This window comes from Amphiura filiformis, chromosome 10 (genome assembly GCF_039555335.1).
Source record: "Amphiura filiformis chromosome 10, Afil_fr2py, whole genome shotgun sequence".
NCBI classification, from domain to species: Eukaryota; Metazoa; Echinodermata; class Ophiuroidea; order Amphilepidida; family Amphiuridae; genus Amphiura; species Amphiura filiformis.
This window is the reverse complement of record NC_092637.1, coordinates 11,823,228-11,845,958: the sequence shown is the minus strand read 5'-3', so window position 1 is coordinate 11,845,958 and position 22,731 is coordinate 11,823,228. Positions and strand designations below refer to the sequence as shown.

At 37.6% G+C, this 22,731-nt stretch overlaps 1 protein-coding gene across 1 annotated transcript in view; it reads right to left on the bottom strand.

Moving 5' to 3' along the window:
- The window catches only part of LOC140162502 (uncharacterized), a 50,774-nt gene that overhangs the window by 7,027 nt on the left and 21,016 nt on the right, over positions 1-22,731 (bottom strand). The window contains 14 exon segments of the mRNA XM_072185742.1: positions 2,221-2,265; positions 4,651-4,796; positions 5,647-5,730; positions 6,925-7,012; positions 8,050-8,257; positions 9,006-9,211; positions 11,999-12,200; positions 14,399-14,473; positions 15,117-15,228; positions 17,760-17,825; positions 19,666-19,875; positions 20,501-20,564; positions 21,396-21,478; positions 22,345-22,459. Coding sequence (XP_072041843.1) covers positions 2,221-2,265; positions 4,651-4,796; positions 5,647-5,730; positions 6,925-7,012; positions 8,050-8,257; positions 9,006-9,211; positions 11,999-12,200; positions 14,399-14,473; positions 15,117-15,228; positions 17,760-17,825; positions 19,666-19,875; positions 20,501-20,564; positions 21,396-21,478; positions 22,345-22,459 — 1,704 coding nt within the window.

Sequence of the window (22,731 nt, the reverse complement as noted above, 5' to 3'; positions counted from 1 at the left end):
CATAAGAAAGAAATCCATGATGCTGGACAATGAATGCACTAACATCTTCAAAGGTACTTGTACTACGTCACTAATTTTCAGGGTTGTAGCTAGCCCAAGTTGAGTGCCGGCTAATTTTACTATCCAATTAGAGCTTTTTTTAAAACTCTTTTCATGATGAAAAAATCATTTATGGAAATTTTTTTTTTGCAATTTTTAATTAAATAAAAGTGCCTGCAACCCGATCGGCGTAGTGACAACAATGGGAACAACTGCATTTACATTGCATAACATCAGCCGAAATATTTTTTTGAAAAATTGTCAAGAAAACAACTTCAAGGTTTGCTTTTATTGGTACACCCTGTACATGTACCTTGACAATGCAAAATTAACATTTCCAAAAGGGGGACTTTCAACTAATCATAATATGATATGTCACAGCATCAAAGCTCTCTTTGTTTATGCAAGACTTCCAAATTTGTTGCAATCTCCCAGCATACTGACCAAAATTGACCACCACAAAATTGGTGTGAATCTACTGCTATGTATACATAGGTAGGAGGGTTGCATATGTAGTCATCACCATTTTAACAAACAAAAGACAAATGTACGAAATCTGATCAATGTTTTGTTCAATTTGATCTTTTTTATACATTCTGGGTTTTGTCATTCATTAACTTAAATGAATCACATCCAGGTGATGTCCAGTTGGGGAGAAATCAGAAAATTTTAATTGCCGTAGAAGTGATGATGTAACAGGATTAACTACCATAGCAATAGGTTAAAACAATTTTGAATATATCGCCCTGCACTACAAGCAGGTTGCACTCATCACTTGTGTATGTCTGCAATCATAGATTGAATACAATACCTTGAATACAATACCACTCTTTTCAAAGATACTAATCTTACAGGTGTGAGTGATCAGCATGTTTTAACCTATTGCTACGGTAGTTAGTCCTGTTACATCATTACTTCTACGTAGAATAGTTAGAGATAGGTGACAGAGGCAAAGAAATGACAGGGAAGACAATGAGACAAAGGCGATAAATAGGGAAAGAGAAATAAGAGGAAAATAAGAGGAAATAAGGAAAAAAAGGAGGTTCTGTAGACTAATTACCCTACTATTGAAATGGGCTAGTCCAGTTGAAATCCATATACCCCCCTATGGAAGATATGACCTTAATCTTCCACACAAGGAGTGTGAATTTCAAATGAGGTTACCTGAATGGGTGACTCCATTTGAAATCTACATCCCCTGTGTGGAAGATTAAGGTCATGTCTTCCATAGGGTGTATGCATTTCAACTAGAAGAGCGCAATGTAAGCCTGTTTGACAAAAAGTTTTCAAATTCATAGATAAAAAATAAGGGAAGGGCACACACAAGCAATTACATTTATAGCAGGTACAGTAGGGGGGGGGTTGGTTTTAATTTGAATCATTTGCTGATACAATCATATGAATTGGTAGGGGGAGGGGGTCAATGTATATGGACTCAATTTTGGCTAATTAGAAATGAGGTTATGGGTCAATTGACAAATGTTGGAAGTCTGGTATGAGACAAAAGTAGCCAAACTGCAAACTTTTCAACATTCAGTGAAATATTTGACCAAAAAGAGGCACATCTTTCATGCGGCTTTGATGGGTATTGCTTGCCACTAACAATTCTTGTGTTTTTGTGTCCTCTATATCGCCTGAAAAATTCAATGAGAAGAAACAACCCCGACAATGTCACTCATTTGCCAGATTCATTGGGCATCGTTAAAACATTTTTCTACTTGACAGTTTGGCTTTTTTTGTCAGACCTAACTGATAAAATACCCGCCACCACTCCACTCCATTAAGATTAATAACAATCCCTCTTAGTTCACATGGTTGTATCTTCTCTTCTCTAATCACTGGGTTATTCCAGATAAAATCCATACACCTCCTATGGAAGACATGACCTAATCTTTCACACAGGGAGTGTGAATTTTAAATGGGGTTACCTGAATGGGTGACTCCATTTGAAATCTACGCTCCCTGTGTGGAAGATGAGGTTATATGTTCCATAGGAGGTGCATGAATTTCAACAGCAATAGCCCAATGTAAGGGCATATTATACTCATAAAACATAGTTCAATATCACTCTCACACCACAAACTTGAACCATATGCTTGAATGTAACTGATGTATGTGAGAAGAAATACCCTAGAGAACCAAGAGGAGACTGCAATAGAGTCTACATTCATGTGAGCTTACCGGTCTCCCCACAGTCTGCGCTGTCTACTCCGGAGCAGACCAGCTCTGTGTTTGTAAGGTGATGCATGGACGGATGCAAACATTATGGATGGACAAACGGACAGACAGATAAACAGACACAGGGGTGAACAATGGACACATGTTATGAAAGAAAATTAAAGCAAGTCAAAGTGTTATTTTTCTCTTCAAGAGAATGTTGGAAGAATTATCAATATAAAATGCAAGTCATGCAACCAAAGGTGCCTTCAATGATTTGCCACACCAGAGAATGTCCATATAACCCACATTCAGATCTCTCATTCAACCTGTGTGAATTATTCAATGTCATACACTGTTCCATGATAACCCAGGGTAGTGTACAGACAGCCAGGCCAGATCGAAACTGGCTGTGAGATCTTTGTCATTCTCTGCATCAGTCCCACAATTTAAATGCAGTAAGGAGAGAGCGGATTATAAATGTTTATATTTGCCTCCACCAGGAATTGAACCCGGGACCTTTTGGCCTTAGCCGCTGGGACACCTGCTCTCTGTTCTGAAATACTTTTATAACCATGAAGCATATGCTACAAACCATGCAAGTTGAAAAGTTATCTGGTAAGACTGAAACCAGACATACTCATGCTTTTCTCACTCAAACCTAATCAAACAAATTATACAAGCTATTTTTAAGCATGACAGATCATCTGTGATCTGGATGTGAGTAGTCAGTAAAAACAAAATATATTCTATATGTTTTGAACAATATTAGCATGTTGTACATGTAAGTGACTGGTCAATTTTTCTCTGGTCAACCTTTCCCAATAAGCTTTCTCATACAAACACTTCATTACATTTTAACATTGTTTAAAGAATATTATTGTAAATTTTATTTTTCAAAAAGATTCTGCTGCAGATCATTAAAGGCACCTTTCGTGTTCTTTATTATGCTATTTTTAGCCACATTTACTGTAAGAATACTTTATTTCAGGGGTTTCATTTTCAAAGCAAAAACAAGACCGCCATGCTCATTTGCATGCATTTTTTTTCAAATAGTTCGAACTTGGAAATTTATCATGATAGTTTAGTATTATTCTTTAACACTTAAAAACGGTACCAAAGAATTAAATAGATTTTATGTCAAGGTATTCGAATCAATCTTTAATTTTTTTGTAGAATTTATTCAATGTACTTAAAATTCATATTGGTTAAAAATGTGACCCATTTTTACAAAATCAGACGGAACTGGGCGCCGACATGTTGCTTATTTATCTTTAGCTTTAAACTACTTATAGTCAAACTTGCATTTGCAGATCCTGTTATTAATACCATCCTTGACTGGCTTAAAATTGGACACAATAATCATTTTGGCCAATTGGCAGGTAGTTCTCATGGGGATAAATTCATTCTGCTATTCTTGTTTGGCTCTGAATCAAGGAATTTGAAGGGTATCTTTTACTTTAATGCAGTCCACTCATTTTGTAGAATCATGTTTGCACCATCAACTGCAGTTTGGTACAGACACATGCTTTAAGATGTAGGTGCCCAGTTCCGTCTCACTTTGACAGAACGGGTCACTAATTGGAAAATTAAGTCTATCTATACATGCAATTGAGAACTGAACTATATTGAGAAATGAAGAAAAAGTACAAGTTTATAGATATACCACTTTTCACCTTGATCTGGCAATGACGTCAGAGCACATTTCATTGGGCGCAATTTCAAATCGCTAGTGTTCGCTCTAAGTGCTGGCGTATATACACACACACTTTAAAACGTAGCATATATGCGTGAGTGAAACAGCTGCCTCAACGCGTTGACGTCACTGCTACATCAGGGTGAAAAATCATACAGTAGTGCTGTCATTGAGATCTTGTTTCTGTTGACTTGTTGCAGTGATTTAAATCATGCTGACCTCAACATGTCTAAGTGTAAACGAGGCTCACTGACATCCATATTTCAAGAAGAAAATACTCAAAAGAATAAAAGCCCAACAGCCCTTCAAGCATGCTCATCTGTAGGGCACAGTTCTTTAACCTCAATATACTTTGACATTCATAGCATGACCTTTGAATGAGTTGAGCACAAAAAATCACACTCCACAATGTGAGGTCAAAGTTCAAATTAAGATTGGGGTTACTGAACTATGCCACTGGAAATTACATCATTGGGCTATTCCACTTGAAATCCAAAGGGGGAGTGAATTTCTAAATGTGGTTACCTGAATGGGCGATGCCATTTGAAATCTGCACCCCTTTGAGGGAGATTAAGGTCACATCTTGCATAAGGGGTGCATGGATTTCAATTTGAATAGCCCAAGTTGCTGGAACTTTGAACTGAAGTATTTTGCAAACATTTTCTCTATGTCGATGACAGCACTAACAGGTAAAAAGAATACAAGAAACTAGAACAAAATTTTGGGATGCAGAATTCAGCACCCACACAAGTCCTTACCGACAGTGCCGGCTGAGCCGCTCTCGGCAGCTACCATGATACACGTCTTGCCAGTGTTGTCTGTGATGTTTGGCTGTCCGCCATGCTTGAGTAGCAATTGTAGGCACTCAACTTGGTCGTTGAGGGCGCTAGCATGAAGAGGGGTCCTAAGGAAACAAAAAGTAATTGTCATAGGCACAAAATCTCATCATTTTAAATAAATCTGGATTTCAGAGTTTTCCATTGTAACTCAAGATTATATTAAAACCAGACAATATAGATAAGAATATTGCCATAGAATCAAATCATTAAGATAATTGAGGAATATAATTGTCATATGCACAAAATCTCATCAGTTTTAATAAATCTGGATTTCAGAGTTTTCCATTGTAACTCAAGATTATATTAAAACCAGACAATATAGATAAGAATATTGCCATAGAATCAAATCATTAAGATAATTGAGGAATTCTATCATATTTTGGAATGCTCAGCCAGAGGCGGTTTCACGCCATTATATTTGATAATGTTTAACTAAGTTGACAATAGAGTCTTTTAAATGATGAAATCATTTGACCAAATTATTCCTGCATCGGTTGGTCCGTTGGTGGGTGGTCAGTACATTCTCAGGTTTGGCAAAAAATTTCAGCCCAACTTGCGGGCCAAATCATAAAAACAAACACCCAATATATTGACTGCTCAGTGCCAGAAGTGGGTAAGTGCAATAGCTGCCCTCCGAACAATTGGCAATTTAAACAAACAGTATATTGTACACATCTACACATATGACAGCAATTGCATTTACCCACTTTTGGCACTGAGAATTCGATATCTTGTAACCATTGGTGTTTATCAGACAGGAAACTACTGAAAGTCTGGGAGCTAAAGTCAAAAAGTCACCCAACTTTTTACTTCACAATTGGTTTCTATAGGACAGGAATTGGTAAAATAATTATGGGGAATATTTTCAAAAGTCACCCAATTGGGCTACTACATGGTGGGTTTGGCAACACTTACCTGCCCTTTTGGTCTTGCATATTCACTACTCTATCACCCATGGCTTCTATCACCATCTCTGCACAGGCTTCATTGTCATTCAAACTGTAGGTAGGTAAGAGAATAGAAAGTGTTAAAATCTATGTGATACAGAGATTGAAAACATGAAAAATGGCAAGCCCTAAAGTAGATTTTAAGATGAGGAGGCAGTATGCAAGAATAAAAGGATGATGGTTCAAATTCATTACATTGTATTTCTACCTTCGCTAAATGACCTTGACCTCAATCACAAACTACAGAGTTTTATGCCAATATTCAAATACCTTGACATTTGTAGGCTCCATAGAATGCAGTGTGAATAATAAGCGTGTTAACTCACACATTTTGGCTCGCAAATTCCATCATAAAATCTTCAGCCCTGATATTCCAAGGTTCAATGAGAACAAGATGTGACCATCTACCACAATGGGCTAAAAAGTCAGCATTTTCACTGACCATTTTCAGCACTTTATTTTGATGGCTTACAGTTCTATAGATAGGGTTATTTTAGTGTAACTCGGAACAATAAAATACAAAGGAAGTTAAATACTATCAGGGCCGTGACACTCGTATTCAATCCCTGTATAAAAATTGAATTCACTTCACGGCAGTTTGATTGACATTCACGGCAGTTTATTTGACAGTTGCTAAGGAGTTTGGTACCCTAGTAACGCTTACTAGTCGCTTAGCCTAAAATCTACGTACATAATGTGCACGACAACATTATGCGTACTACTTCAATAGTGAAACGGACTTATCCCGTAGTTGATTGATTGACAGTTGCTGTGGAGTTTGGTACCCTAAATTTTTCCAAGATGGCGCACATTAACTGCCAATTATTCGGACCATTTCCGGCAAAAATACAGCTGATTTAGCCAAAGTCAACATATGGGGTCATCACAGATAATATTTTCCTAGGATATTGAGCTAACTCCTCAGCTACTTGGTTTTTCACAATATGATAGTAATGGAAAGAAACGGCCAAAAGGTCGCTGTTTTTCGCAATTAAATTTTTTTTGAAACGACGACGTAAACATGCATCACCTCTTCCACAGGTTAACCTCTTACACAACGCATGCATAAACGCGCATTGAAGTGTGTGACCGACTTCATTTGCGCAAACGTGTGGCTTATCCTATAGTATATTATTACTCGAGAATCCTTGGTACTATTATTGAAAATATCCCCAAATCAGCATTAGCGATAAGCAACTCATTTAGCTTGATCACATCGACTTTTATATTGATTCTTTTAACTTACACAGCACAGTGGAGTGCAGTGAATGCATTGCCATCAAAGAACATCTGAGGCTCCTGTTCCAGCAGTACCTCAACACAATTGTCATGTCCTGCAATAAATAAAACAATGGAAATAGCTACCATATTTACTCTATTAAACACCCAGGGGCGTGATATTTTCGAAATAGGGCTGTTTATTAGGTCTTTTTAACAACGCTAATTCCCGAAAAAATTGTAAGGTAAGCTTAAAATTCGCGCAGATATGACGAACTATGAACTTGGGATCAATGACTTCCGGTTCACTTCCAGGTTTTGCGATGTAATTTACGGCATATCGCGGCAATTACCGATCGTGTGTGGACCATGGCAAGCTTACTTGCATAGATAGCATGTAATTTCAGTATTGTATGTCTGAAATTGATATATTTTTGCTGGAAAATTGATGGGGGGCATTTAATAGATGGGGAGCGTTTAATAGAGTAAATGCGGTATATTTAGAGTTGGTACCCATCCAGTCAATATATGCATACAAATGATGAAGCCCAGTGTAGTGGAGTATGGGGCAATTCTTATTCAATGGGTGCGTCTTGTAAAGAATTCACGTAATTTGATTGGTTTTCCGTGTATAATATCTCACAATAGTTGATAGTGATATTTGTCAGGGTAGCTACGCCACGCAACGGCGGCACGCTTGTTGCTCCTCAATGATCGCAGCGATAATGCGTTCGCGTAATACACGTCGGCGAGAACTACTAACGCGATTCGGGCGGCTTAGATGTTCGTGATGGTTTCGTTCATTTAAAACAACGGGATGTCCTCACAAAAGTAACTTTATTTTTTTCTGAAAAAGGCAGTTTTCTGGCAAAATTACATTAAAACTGAATAAGAATGAGAATAAAGATAGATTTTGTCTTTTGCCTATCAATATCGTGTCATAATGGATGGGCTGGCCAATATTTTTATCGTAGTGGATACCGGCTGCGCCGGCATCCACTACTCAAAATATTGGCCAGCCCATCCATTATGACACGATATTGTATAGGCAAAAGACAAAATCCTATCATTTATTCTCTAATTCAGAGTTGGTACTTGGGCCATCCACTTAATATACCTGTACAAATGATGAAACTACTTAAACCCATCTTACCATTATAGCAAGCCCAGTGTAGTGGAGTATATCCCCAGTTATCTAGATGATTGGTACTACCAGCCTGAAGCAGGGTTGCTAGGATTCCCACGTGTCCGCACGCCGCTGCCATGTGTAGCGCTGTGCGTCCGTTGATGTCACGCGTCGAGACATGCGAGTTGCTTGTCTGGAGAAGGGCATCCACACATTCTTCGTGACCGTTGGCAGCCTGAAAAGAAATGTGATAACAAGGTTTATGTATATACCAAAATAATTTTACAGAGTGGTTTTTCACAATTACAAAAAACAATTTTTTTTTTTTTTTTCAGTTTTGTATTGTTAAAATTCCATTAAGAGATTTGAAACTCATACTCCCCCTGTATTATGACTTAACCTATATCTTCCACAACTGGAGTGAGTATTTCAAATAGAAGTTACGCAATTGTCTATCTTATTCAAAACTCATACTCCATCTGTTGAAGACTTTAGTTAAATCTTTCACAGGGGTAGTGTGGATCTTAAATGGAATAGCACAAAATTTTAAGAAACAAATCAAGTCTACATTATTATTGTCTGCCTATTAGGCTAAAAAAAACAAGTTTGTTCCACATAGGCAGTGCACATTTTGTTTCCTTGAGCATTATACCGCATTATTTTGTTTGTATTTGAAAAATCCAGTAAAAAAGGAAAATAATTTTAAAAAAATATATAATAAATACAAAATCATTAAAATTCAACCATCAGTGCTGCCAAAGTTTTCGTATTGAAAATCAATATGTGTAATTTGAGGCATACTTTTGGATAAATTCTGATCTAAAAATAATATAAAACCCCAAATTTTGAATATTAAATGTTAAGCCAGTTACAAGATAGAAACCAGTTTAGTTTTGTCCTTCTAGAGAATGAAACTTGCCCAAAACAAATATGTGCTGTCATACAAGCAAACACAAACACAAACAGTTACACCAATCACTCACTCCTCTATGTAAAGCTGTCCTACGATGGATGTCATGCGCTTTGAGGCTTGCCCCATGTTGCAGTAGTAACAACGTAGCATCTATATGACCATTGCTAACAGTAATCATCAGAGGTGTGCGGCCTTGGTCGTCTACGCAATCCACGGCGCCCTCCTGGTCTGCGTTTTCTAGGAGAAGTCGCAGGCAATCTGAGTGGCCATTGTAGGCTGTGGAGACAGAATGTATGTTATGGGTAATTATGTACAACCAGATATAGAAATGAGAGAAACAATAGAAAAGAACAGTTTCACCAACCTAATAGTAGGGATGTCCACTGTCAATACATTTGCTACTAGAACGGGTTTTCCATTTACTGTTTTTGAAATATATTTGAAATTGGGGCGAAAATCAGGCTTTTTTATGATTTTTTTGAAAATTTTGCATTTTTTGACCATTTTTGGTGCAAATTTCTCAAAGTTGGTCAAAATTAAAAAAAATAAAAAAATGGTCCCTAGATATTTTTATCTAGTTATTAAAAATTAATAAAAACATTTTTTTGGCCAAACTATTTTTTTGTTACGTTGCACGAAAAAATTTGGGCCAAAAACCCGTTTTTTTGGATTTTCTCCAAAAATGAGCATTTTGGCCCAAATTGGACCTCACAGATGAATTCAGCAAGTCATTTGCAGTCTAAAAATGTATACTTTTATATTCTTTAGACTAATAATTTAGCAGTTATGAAGCCCGAAAGTTTCCATAATTCCAGGGTTAAGACCACCCTTAAGCCTTCCAAAACCCATCTCAAATTATGCACTTCTGGCCACCATGTCCATTTTAGATATGCTACCCATCATAGATTCCATGCACATACAGTATATTGCTCAATGTAGTAAAGATAACCTTTTAGTTGGAGCAAATTTCTCAAAATTGGTAGTGATTAATGTTACCAAACTTATGTCATGATGAAATATAATCATTTTTGAAGATAAAATGTGCTGACCTTAAAAGATTGAACAATGTTTCAGACTACCGCTATTCATTTGAAATAATGCACTTTTTGTTCAGCTCCTCTATGGAGATATTTTCCATGGCAGCCATCTATGATACTTGAGGTTCCACCAAACAAACCATGGGTATTGAGGTCTTATTTGTTGTTGTATATCAACAAAATTGCTTAAATTTTCAGGATAATCTTATTTCATGTTGTTATAAGCAAATATAATGTTCCAGGTAACGCTAGTTAATAAATACATAAAGAAAAAGCACCTTAAAGTTGCACTTTCTGTTAGTATTCCTTTTTGGACTTAAACTTTTTAACATGTTCTAGCAGCCCTATATAAAACCGTGACACTGGAATGAAACGTCCGATTAAGATTATTTAAATGCCAAAATGTTTCTTTCATCAAATCCCAGCCAATAAGTTAGGTCTGAATCAAATCAAAAGTACTTCAATTTTTAGTGCACATGCCTACTAATAGCTGTATGGCCTATAGGGTGATCTATTCGGCAATTTTCTGCAAAATCTCATTGAACTCTGCGGGCTTTCTCTATATATTTATTCTTCTCTTGTGTCTTTAAACTAAACTATGTTCACCCACTGTTGTACACATCTTTGGGCTGTCAAGCTGTATTGCGCAAGGTCTGCCAAGTTGCATGGTTCCTCAAACAACAGACAATGGGCTATTCCAGCTGAAATCCATACACCCCCTATGGAAGACATGATCTTAATCTCTCACACAGAGGCTGTAGATTTCAAATGGAATCCCTCAATCAGTAACTTATTTGAAATTATTACTCCCGGTGTTGAAAATTTTAATCTTCAACAATGACTTTAGAAGGTCACATCTTCCATAGCGGGTATATAAAGTCAGCACAACAAGTAACGCAGCTGTTATAAATACGCCTATAACTACAGAACTAATAATTGTTTTCACAATATTTCAATATAAACAGAAGGATGTTTTATTTACACACATTTTGATACCCAATTTGTCCAGTTTTGTTCAATAGTAACAATACAGCAGTGTTTTAAACGAATTTAAAAGTTGCAGCTATTTGTATTGATTTGAAGTAAGTGTTAAGATAATGGTGGGTTTTACATGTTACAGTGCTGGCATAATAACCATTGATCGCTGTAAACTGCAACTTTTAAACTTGGGCACTTTTCTTTAAAAGTACTATTGTGTTGTTAATATTGAACGACAGTTGACAAATGGGGTATCAAAATGCGCGTAAATAAAGCATCCTTCGCTCTATGTTGAAATATTGTGAAAAACATTATTAGTTCTGAAGCTATAGGCGTATTTATAACAGCTACTTTTTGTGCAGACTTAAGATTAAAACTGGAATAGCCCAATGTAGGACAGTCAATGTGATCATCACAATCATACACAACACATTGGGGTATTCCACTTGAAATTCACACTACCCCTGTGGAAGATTTTGGAATATCTTCCACAGAGGGAGTATGCATTTTAAATGGAATGAACACATTAGGCAGCTCCATTTGAATTTTGCACACCCTGAGCTTGATATACATACATACATAGATTTTGGAATATCTTCCACAGAGGGAGTATGCATTTTAAATGGAATGAACACATTAGGCAGCTCCATTTGAATTTTGCACACCCTGAGAAAGATCCTGAATCTTACACAGAAGGAGGGTAAGTTTCATATATAGTTCAGTACTATCATTGGCTGTATCTTAAAATCAATATTAGCGACAAACAACTCATTTAGCTTGATATACATACATACATAGATTTTGGAATATCTTCCACAGAGGGAGTATGCATTTTAAATGGAATGAACACATTAGGCAGCTCCATTTGAATTTTGCACACCCTGAGAAAGATCCTGAATCTTACACAGAAGGAGGGTAAGTTTCATATATAGTTACTTACTGTGCTAATTCTATTTGAAATTCATACTCCCACTGTTGGAGTTATTTCCAAAATCTTCCACAGGAGTGTGGATTTTAAATGGAACAGCCCAATATAATGGTGACTTACCCGATGCATGCAGTGGTGTACGCTTTGACACCGAGTCATGTACTATTATTGTAGCCCCCTGCATAATCAGTGACTCTACACATTCTGCATGACCTTTGAATGCAGCAAGATCCAGGGCTGTCCTTCCATTGGCGTCTTGGATGTCTAGGTTGACGATAGAACGCATTAGGACTTGAAGCGCCTCCATGTGACCATTGTAAGCCTGCCAGGGCAAAGAATATGAACATAATAATTTATTATGATACAAATTCAAGTTATCGGTATATTCCGGATTCCTTTGCAGAGATAGTCTCATGTTCACTGGACCATATCTCAAATCTAGTTCTGCTGAAATTACGTCTTTTTTGTGGTGGATGGTGACATAAGTGCAAGGCTACACTTGAAAAAAGACATCTGTCAATCTTAATGAAGATATGCGCAAGTCTTCTGAGGTTTCCTATAACTTGGCATATATATAGTTCAATATATGTGCTGTTTTTGAGCTTTATTTTGATGAAAACTCCATCACAACTGGATATGCGATTCCAAAGATATGGTCATTTTAGTGTTGCTCAGAACAATGAAACACAAAGAAGTTCAGTACTATCATTGGCTGTATCTTAAAATCAATATTAGCGACAAACAACTCATTTAGCTTGATATACATACATACATACATAAAGATATTTATAAAGCGCCTTTAAAATTTATCAAAGCGCTGGACAATGAGAGAAAGAATGGAATAAAAAAGAAACACAGAAGGAACAAGAAAGAAGCTAACTGAAAAGGTGAGTTTTCAGTTTCTTCCTGAAAACTGGAATTGATGGAGACTCCCTGATGGCTTTAGGGAGTTTGTTCCATTCCCTCGGGCCAGAGACAGAGAAGGTATTTAAACCAGATCCTCTATGTGCCCTAGGCTGACTAAGCAGGGTCTTATCGGAAGAAGATCTCAATTCTCTTCCGGGAGCATAGGCTGAAAGAAGCTCACATAGATAATCAGGGCACGGCCCTGAGAGCACTTGAAAACATGAAGCAGAAGTTTAAAAAGAATTCGGTCCTGGATAGGAAGCCAATGCAATTGAATGAGAAGGTTGGAGGTACCAGTTGAGCGAGGGACAGAGAAAATCAAACGCACAGCACGATTTTGCAGCTTCTGCAGTCTATTTCTTTCACCTTGTGTGATACCATAGAGGATTGCATTGCCATAATCAAGTCGGGACAGTATGGGAGAACGAACAGCATGGTGACAGGTATCCTGGTCAATGAATTTACGGATGCGGTAAAGATTACAAAGATGGAAATTGACAGACTTTGCGAGGGTGTTAATGTGGTCACGCATAGACATGGTAGGATCAAATATTATTACCAGATTCCGGATAGAATTGGAGGGCTCGATGATGACTGAGCTGCTCAAATGAAGCGTGACATTGGAAATGGAGTTAATGGCACGAGGGGATGCAGCAGCAAAGAATTCAGTTTTTTGATCATTCAACTTGAGTTTATTGATTGTCATCCACTTCTTGATATCTGAGATACATACAGACAATCTGGATAAAGCTAGATCAGAACTTCCAGGAACAGAAGGATCAAAGGCAGTATATTGCTGGGTATCATCTGGATATACGTGGTATCTCAAATGATGATGAGTTATAATATCTGCGACAGGTTTAGTGTAAAAAGTAAATATGAGAGGACCCACGACTGAGCCCTGAGGAACCCCAAAATCCACAGATTGCTCATCCGAAAGGGTGCCAGAGATACTGACACACCACATTTATTTAAATACACTGATATTTATTTAAATACACTGATATTCCGAGGAAAAGTATTGGCAATACAAGCAAGTGTGGATGGCTGCCTCTTCGTCACCCTCTGTGGGTGTGTCTCTCTGTATGTTTTCTACATACCAACTCATGTCAAAAGGAGACCTGGATGCCCACACACCTCATATTTAACCTACATTCAAAGTGTGCTAGGGTACAAGGAAGGCATGATTCAAGCAGAACAGATAGCAGCACTTGTTAAAGATTGCTGTGCATGGAGAAATCATGTGTGGGTGGTGTGACTTCTCTCTAGTCCGAAGGGTCGCTAGTCCGAAAGGTTTTTTAGTCCGAAGGGTCGTTAGTCTAAAAACCAAATTAAGTTCGCTAATCCGAAGGTTCTCTAGTCCGAATATAGAATAAGGGATTGGGTTAGGGTTAGCGAGCCTTATTCTATATTCGGACTAGAGAACCTTATTTATTATTCGAACTAATGAACCCTCGGACTAGAGAACCCAATATTCGGACAAGCGAACCATTTTCATAATTTGGACTAGCTAATGGTAAATTACGTTTTGAACTAGTGAACCTTCAGATTAAGGAGCCTTCGGACTAGAGAGTTGTCACTGTGTGGTGGTGGGTTTGCATTGTATATACTTACTGCTAAGTGGAGTGGAGTAGTTAGCGGTGCTGAACCACTGGTTGTCAACAGGTCACTCCCTGCTATTGTCTGTAACTGTTAAACAAACAAACAAACAAACAAACAAACATTACTGATTACTGAATATCAAAACAGACTTAGCAAAGCCTCCTTGAATGGTACTGTCCATGTTTCCCCTCATGAAAACATTCTTACCATTGTACTTGTAACATTCCGTCAGTCGTAACACATAGTGGAGTTTGTGAAGGACAAAATTAATTTCTGAGAAAAACATTTTTGAAGGTTGTGTTATTAATAACAGTGTCGATACTCCTCCACTGTTATCTCTCAGTGGCCCGATTCCATTTGAAATTGATGTTTGAGGTTCAAACTATTAAACTGTATCTTTAATAGTTAAAAAAGAATAACTATTATAGGATATCGGTAGCTCCTAAACCTTTACGCTATGTGAAACAGGTAACTTGGAAAAATAACTCTACGGCACTATGTGTTGCAACTGACGATTCAATATTTGTGTAACCTAGTTAGATGGAATTTGTCTTGTGCTTTCACCAGCGGGATTAGCGCAATCATCAGTTCAGTTGATTGCCACCTGTCTTGGGGAATTTCAGCACCCTTATAATCAAGATTCCCTCAAAGTGAAAAACACCACCTTCATGAAATTATCCTTACCACTGTACTCATAAACATTCGATATTTGTATAATGATAAAGCTTACCTTTTCTGCAGCTAGACTGTGGCCACTTGCAGCAGCGTAATGCAATGCATTGTAGCCGTGTGAATCTCTGACTCTAGGGTTGGCATTGTTGTGTATTAGATGCTCAACACAACTGAAATGAACGACACAGAAATACTATCAGTAAAATATATCTCACAAAGGCCTAAAAAATATTGTTTGATTGGCGTAACCCGACCGACCCTAAAATTAGGCCTGAGCCAGACTTGAATTAAAATTTGCAACAAAAAAAATTTAACTAAATTTAAAAAAAAAGATAAAGTTCCAAGGCCTTTATCAAATGCAATTTATAGCTTTAAAAGTACAAAAAAATCCCTACCAACCCAATTTTGTTTTATGTTACGCCAATCAAACAAATTTTTAAGGCTTAAGATGGAGAGATTAAACTTTTGTTAGACTGGTCATGCTCCCTATAATGGACATGGAATCTGTAGGGCCTGTGAAATGGGAAACTTCAACTTCAGTCCTATAGGAGCACGTGGCTTTACCCCCTGGTTTTATTAGACACGGTGGACTCCTCAAATCATATTTTGTAAGCATTTAATACTTTGGCCCGTATGCACTTTCCATCAAGCCAATGGTTCTGTCAGGTTCCATTGTGTTAATAAACAAAAATAAGCAACAAATCAAATCAAAATCAAATCAAAACAAACAAAACACACACAAAATGATGACGCTCACAATGGGCAATTCCAGTTGATATCCATACACCCCAATGGAGGACATGACCTATAATCAGTGTTGTAGTCAAGACCTCTATGTCCGAGACCGAGACCGAGACCAAGACCTGCCCGTCCGAGATCGAGACCGAGACCAAACCTTCCGAGACCAAGACCACCCCTTCCGAGACCGAGACCTCTAAGTTCCGAGACCAAGACCGAGACCGAGACCTTGGTTTAATCCCCTGGGATACTCAAGTTTGGTTTGGGTAGGGGTGTGCCGCTGAGAATTTAATAGGGAACCCATCATTGTACCAACTGTTCAAGAAATTTGGACCTGCAGTTAACACTTGTCTTAATTTTTGCAATTTTTTCTCCAAATTTTGGGAAAATTTCAAAAATGTTGGCGATAGTGGAGGCAAAATTAGGCTAGTGTGTGAAGGGCTGGAAACAACAGTGCGCGAAGCGCGCAAAATTGAGCAATTTTACCATATTTGGGCCAAAAACACACTTGTTTTTCATGCTGAAAAGAATATGCACACTGCACAGGGCAACTATTTGTTCATCTATTTTGCTTTTGTGGAGAATGTTCCCCTTGCACAAGTTAAGTGGGATCCTCACTTCCACCACCTGCCCACCTATGTTTAATCATGAACTGAAATTGGAAGCTCACATCCGAACAAGCTCACTTATGATTCATTTATAACTTTTTATAACCTTATAAAATGATTTCTGTATCTTTATTCTTAACAATTTCTTCAACATTCATTGAAATTTAGGGTAAGGAATAAATAATGAACAAAAACAGAAAATCATATCTTTTTCTTCAGGTCTCGACAGGTCTCGAATAAAAAAACGTTCGAGACCGAGACTTTTGAGGTCCGAGACCGAGACTTTTGAGTTCCGAGACCGAGACCTTGACATCCGAGACCGAGACACTACAAAAAGGTCTCGAGATGGTCTCGAGACCGAGACCTGGTCTCGAGACCTACAACACTGCCTATAATCGTCCACAAATGGAGTGTGAATTTCAAATGGGGTTAAATGAATGAGCGACTCCATTTGAAATTCACACTCCCTCTGTGGGAGACTAAGATCATGTCTTCCATAGGGGGTGTATGGATTTCAGTTGGAATTGCCCAATTTAAATATCTTTATATGAAGCATATTATACAGCTGGCATTGCTATTGGAACTCTCCCGATTAGCGCGCAAAAAGAACCAGTTCACATCTTTGGTCGCGCAATGCTACGCAGCTTGTTCAGCGAACCAGGTGCCAATATTTTATGACCTGATTGAATTAGCTAATGAGAGCCCCACTTCCGTATTACGGTGTCTCAGGCTGTACACACGCTAAAATCAGCAATAAGTGCAAAAGAAAGATGATAAAGAGTATATGGTGTTCCAAATAAGCAGGGTTCTGTTTTTGCCGGCAGAAACCTGTTTTTGCCAGCTAAGTGGCAAGAACTGGAGTTTTTTAAAAATGACAAAAATTGGCAAAAACTCATAATATAGTCAGTCATATATTAAAAAGGAATACAAAAAGCTAATAATTTAGTAATACACAACTTTTAATGAATCATTCAACAAATTTTTTGTCTCATCAAGTCCATAAAATGAAAACGTTTTAAATTTGATATGACATATTTCAGTTAAGTGTATTAATGAGCAATGAAAACCCATGCATTTAATTTCTTAAAATGTTACTTATAATTACAAAATCTGGCCTTATAACACTCAGGAAATTATTTTCGTTACTAAAAAATTTGTTTTGAGATGAAAAAAAGCAAAATATTTATCCGTCTTTTAGATTTTGCCATTTTTGCAGGCAAAAAATGTTTTTGCCAACTGGAAAAAAAAACGCGGTTAAAATCATGTTTTTTTTTTCCATCTGCAGCAAAAAACTTGCGAACCCTGCAAATAAGGAAAAGAAAGAGGAAACGGAACAGACGACCTGCTCTGCTCACATTGTTTGGTCGTTTGCCAGATTTGATGGTGTCCACAGCTTACACCCCATCCATGCATACATATTCCTTAATAATTTGAAATAGTAAAAGATGAAAAAAATAGATACATCAAATATAACAAATCAACTTAGGGCAGGTACACATTGCGCTATTCCAGTTGAAATCCATACCCCCTATGGAAGACATGACCTTAAATCTCCCACACAGGGGGTGTAGATTACCGGATTACCATTCAGAAATTAGAAATTCACACTACCTGTGTGGAAGACTAAGGTCATGTCTCCTGTAGGAGGAGTCCAGGGTCAGAATTTCGGCGTGAATCAGAGAATCTATTCTCGCCAAAGATTCTCGTAAACAGATTTGCGTGAATCACATAAATTTGATTCCCGCAAACGTTTGTAGCTTACACAGAAGTTGATTTGCGAGAATCAAATGATTCCCGCAAATTTATTCTGCAAGAATCAAGATTGATTCTCGCACTGTGAAATGAAATTCTGACCCTGGAGTCTGGATTTCAACTGGAATAGCACATTTGGGATTTAAAACATATACGTTGGGCCTTCTTATCTTTTCTGTCTTTTAATTGTGTCCAATCTTTTGGTTACAGGTAGACGGTCGGAAGGGTCATTAGTCCAAAAATCCAATAACTTAGTTATAAACCATAACCCTTACCCTACACTTCAACTTACCTATAACATAAGCCCTGGGGTCCATTTCACTAAACTTTTAACCCTTTGTAACAGGTAACCATTCGTAAAGTTACGAATACCCAATACTAGACATAACTTTATGAAGGGTCACTGTGTGTAAAATCCTTATTACTTACAAAGGGTACCGTTTGTAAGTAAGTTTAGTGAAATAGAACTTACGACTTGTCGTAAGTTACTAATGATTTGAGACTTAAAAAGCTTCGTTAAGTTAAGTGAAATGGACCCCTAATCCTAACCTAAAACATAATCTTATCCCTAACCCAAAACCTAACCATATCTCTTTTCCAAACACTTATCCTAAACCTAACTTTATCCCTAACCCTAATCCTAACATAAAATGTCCTAAACCAGGGTCAGAAAATTGCAACCAAGTGCGAGAATCCATTTTGATTCTCCCAGTGGAATTTTGCAAGAATCCATGGATTCTCGCCATATAACTTTGCATGATAAATTGAAATATTTATGAGAATCCATTTAGATTCTTGCAATTTTGTTTTGAGAATCTTTGCGAGAATGGATTCTCGCTGAATTTCTGACCCTGCTAAATCTAAACCCCTTTCAGACTAATGACCCATCACACTAATGGGCTGGTCCCAATTTCAATTGCATTACATATTGATTTCTGTTTCTTGAGTGAATCACAACTTGGTTTTATTAAAGGAAAGAATCAGCCTCCAACAAACTACAATGAATCAGTCGGCTGATTCGACTCGTACCTCGACAAAAGAGGATTTTGTGCTCAATTTCTTGGACTAATGGATTCACATGTCAATCAAATATCGGAATGTATAATGGAGATCAGAGTGGGCTATTCCAGATTAAATCCATACACCCCCTATGGAAGACATGATCTTAATCTTCCACACAGGGAGTGTGAATTTTAAACAGAGCCACCCATTCAGTGTCATCTGCTCCAAAATGGGTTATTCCAGTTGAAATCCATACACCCCCTATGGAAGACATGTCCTTAATCTGTCACACAGGGAATGTGAATTTCATATGGGGTTACCAAAATGGGCAACTCAATTTGAAATCCACACCCCCTGTGTAGGGATTAAGATCATGCCTTTCACAGAGGGTGTATGGATTTCAACCGTAACAGCCAAATACGAAAAACATAAAAAGGCCCATTGAGTCAACTCACAAACCACGTAAAAGCAGATTTGAAAAATTTGAATTTTGAAATTCTCACTTACTCTGCTTCCATGTCCGATGCCGCCGCATAATGCAATGGCGTACAGCTATGCACGTCCATGTGGTTCACGTTTGAGCCCATAGCAACTAACGATAGTGTACATTGATGATTGGCATTCCCCGATGCGTAGTGGAGTGGCGTCCTGCCCGTCTTGTCGGCTATGTCAAAATCGGCGCCGCTACGGATCAGCAGATCTAGGCAGTCCACATTGCTGAAAAATTGTTTTATTAAATTGTTAAATTGAAATATCAATAAATTGAACGATCTTCATGTAAGTGATAATAGAGTTGATGTGTTTTAGCTTATAAATGATATTGTAACTGAAATGTCTTGTAACTTTGTTTAGAATGATTGAAGTTTTCATACCTGCCAATATTTAAATATCCGATTGGCACACTCAACAACATGCAAAGTTATTATCCTTACAAGATTCAGAAATGCATGGAAACTGCACTTTCTAATTAAATCTCTTTAGAAGTCTTCAAATGTTTATTTGGTTCTATGGAGTTTCTATGTTCGATTTTGCATTCAAGAATCCACCAAAGAAAGATAAACTGTGTTATAACCATGTAGGGTACCATGAGATTGTGCTGATCGTTAATGGAAACCACGTGGAAATCCCATTTTTTTGCAGGAGCACCATTTTTTTTCTTTTTCCCGAAATCAACAAACGGGAACAAGTCAATTTTTTACTGTTTAAAACAGTTGGCAGGTATGAGCAGAGTTTTACGATTTTTTATAACCAAAAATTATGTCTTGTTTCGCCAATTGCAAATTGAAGTCCATTTCTGATGATTTATGAGTACAATGTTTCTTTTTGTTGACTTTTGACTCACCCTGAGCACGCGGCACAGTGTACACATGTCCTGCCATTATCATCTAAGCTATTGATATCAGATTCTATGGAATAGAAATGAAACACAAGTTGATTAGTAAATTATATTAGGGCTCATTTGGAAAAAAATTATGAAAAAAATTGTTTGTTATTCTTAATATGCTTATGTTTACCTCTTCATCTATCACATTTTATAAATGCATGGAAAACCAACGCATCTAATATGTGATAGATGAAGAGGTAAACATGAGTTAATGGTTTGCATATTAAGGATAACAAACTGTAATGTTTTTTTCATATTAATTGTGAATGATCCTAGCACTTCAGAATAGGTCGAGTGGTTCTCTTAAGTCGCCAAAAAATCACATTAAAAAATACAGATCTTACAGATATCAGATCGGATTGGATATCGGCTGATATTATAAAATCGATATACTGGATCGGTAGACAAATGCCATTTCGGTTGAGCCCTAAATTATATGGCAGGTAAAACGTGTCCTTGCCAAAAGGGTGATTCACAAACCACCCATGCTGGACAACAGGGCTTGAACCAGCTTGCAAAAAAAGTTAAAAAAATTAAATAAATAAGATGAAAAATTGGACAAAATAAAACCCCCGAATACTATTTTAATGAAATTTTCGTGGTTGACATCGTACATGTCAAATGTCAATGTACCCAAGTCCCATTGTAATCCATCAAAGCATGCGGAAGAAATTAACAAAAGCAGCTTGGCATACAAGGAGTCTGGGGCACGAATCCCAAGGAAAGCAAACAACTTTGTTTATTTTATCCTTTAAAACTCCCTTCTTTCCTTTCCAAGCACCAAAAACCTGTCAGTGTTTATAGGGTTAATTTTAACTCATACAATGTAGATGAGTAATATTTGAATACTCACTTGCTTCTAGTAGTTTCTTACAGCACATGGTGTATCCATTCAGGCTGGCTAGGTGCAATGGCTGCATTCCATGAATTCCTCGCCTAGTGAATCAAACAAATCAAACAAGATATGTCATCGCTAAGTCAAATTTTGAATAGGGAGAGTACAGCAGAGTGGTTAGGGTATTCACCTCTGATGCACAAGGTCCCTGGTTCAATTCCTGGTGGTGGCATATTTAGAATGGGTAAATGAATTATCACTAGCCAAGGGTTGGTGATAAGGCTTGTCATAGTACTTGATGTGTGTTTGGGAGAATTAATGATCATTAACAATTGCCTAAATTATACCATTTTCCACCCTGATGTGGCAGTAACGTCAGTGCGCATTACATTGGTCACAGCTACAAATCACTAGTGTTTGCTTTAAAAAGCACTGGCGTTTGCTTAAAGCACTGGCGTACACACACACACACACACACTTAAAGACGCCGCATAGAAAGGCTCGAAATTTCAGGACAAAATTTACCAAAAGTTTTAACATGCACCTTCCTTTGCCCCAGTTTTAAGCCACAATTGGCCTCATTTTGGCACATTTTAGCATTAATATAGCAGATTTTTGTGCCCATTTCTCCTGGTAAAGTAATTTTAGCAGCGGATCAGTAAGATGATTCTGAAAGTTTGCCCTTGGCTTAGTGACCAGATATGCCCTTGGCTGCTGTACGACAAGTGTTTGACTTTTATTTATGAACAGATGTATACTAGGTTTCAGAAAAGAATGGCAGTCCCTTGCTCAGATTAATGCAATCGCCCTGTTAATGAGCGACATACGAGAGCTACTGCTTTGTTTGCGCCAACCAACGTTTTGGCGCATAATCAGACCCCCACTTCCGTGTTTAGGCTGAGCACGCTCTCAACTGCTGTTCTTCTTTGGCAGAAACTGTAGTCAACTTTGACCTTTAACCCCTTACCTTGTTGGATCAGCTAGGTGCATGAGTAACGTGGTCAGTAATTCTTGATGTCCATGCTGGGCCGCTAGATGCAATGGCGTGTTGCCGTTCTTATCTTGACAATCAATTTCGGCTCCTGTAGGCACAGAATCAAATATGACAATAGTTATCCATTAACCCCATGAGAACTACCTGCCGATTGGCCAAAATGAATATTGTGTCAAATTTTGAACCAATCAAGGTGGGTATTAATAAGATCATCTGCAAATGCAAGTTTGACCATAAATAGTTTAAAGCTTAGTCATAATTGGCAATTGAAATGAGCATTTCAAGTTATCAACCAATCAGAAATGCTGTTAGATGACCAGTAGTGTCCAGGGGGTTAACCCTAACGCCTACAAATCTTAC